The 549-nt window shown below is 37.2% G+C and overlaps 1 protein-coding gene across 1 annotated transcript in view; it reads right to left on the bottom strand.

Annotated features, from left to right (window-relative positions):
• Nucleotides 1-212: 212 nt before the first annotated feature.
• Nucleotides 213-549, bottom strand: part of LOC139855492 (uncharacterized) — a 3,193-nt gene continuing 2,856 nt past the window's right edge. Inside the window, exon 5 of the mRNA XM_071844720.1 lies at nt 213-549. This exon is cut by the window's right edge and continues 270 nt beyond it. Coding sequence (XP_071700821.1) covers nt 401-549 — 149 coding nt within the window. The 3' untranslated portion in view covers nt 213-400.

Below are 549 nucleotides of genomic sequence, written 5' to 3'. Positions count from 1 at the left end.
TTGGGTAATAGTTCAAAACGGATCATCTTCCTCTAAATGAAGGGTTGTTTATATTGTGTTCTTGCATATCATCAGAATTAGTTTTCTATAAGTCAACGTTTTGACCTGCCACCCTGAATTACCAGCCCCGTACTTGCAAGTCCAGAATAAGCAAATAACACATAATCAAAATTCAGTTGAACCTCAACTTCAACTTTTGAATTGAGGCCCATACACAAAGATCAAGTCATTTTGAACTAGAACTAGTTCGATCCTGAAATGTAAAATTACAGTTATGCCCACAAAACTCGTACAGGTACATAGATGAACAAAATGATGCACAATGGTTCTTACTGGGTAGCTAACATAACAGAAAACCAATCGCAATGTAACACACAAGAACTATCAAAATTCGTTTACTTTAATCTGAATCTTCATCAGATTCGGAATCTTCGACTCCACTTGCACTTCCCGAATCGTCATTCGCAGATCTTGAACCCAAATGGTCAGCAAGGTTGTACCTTTGAAACTTGACTTCATTTTTCTTCTTTTCAGCGCTTGTACCTTTTC

The sequence above is a fragment of the Rutidosis leptorrhynchoides genome, chromosome 6 (assembly GCF_046630445.1).
Source record: "Rutidosis leptorrhynchoides isolate AG116_Rl617_1_P2 chromosome 6, CSIRO_AGI_Rlap_v1, whole genome shotgun sequence".
NCBI classification, from domain to species: domain Eukaryota; kingdom Viridiplantae; phylum Streptophyta; class Magnoliopsida; order Asterales; family Asteraceae; genus Rutidosis; species Rutidosis leptorrhynchoides.
This window is presented reverse-complemented; position numbering and strand designations above follow the sequence as displayed.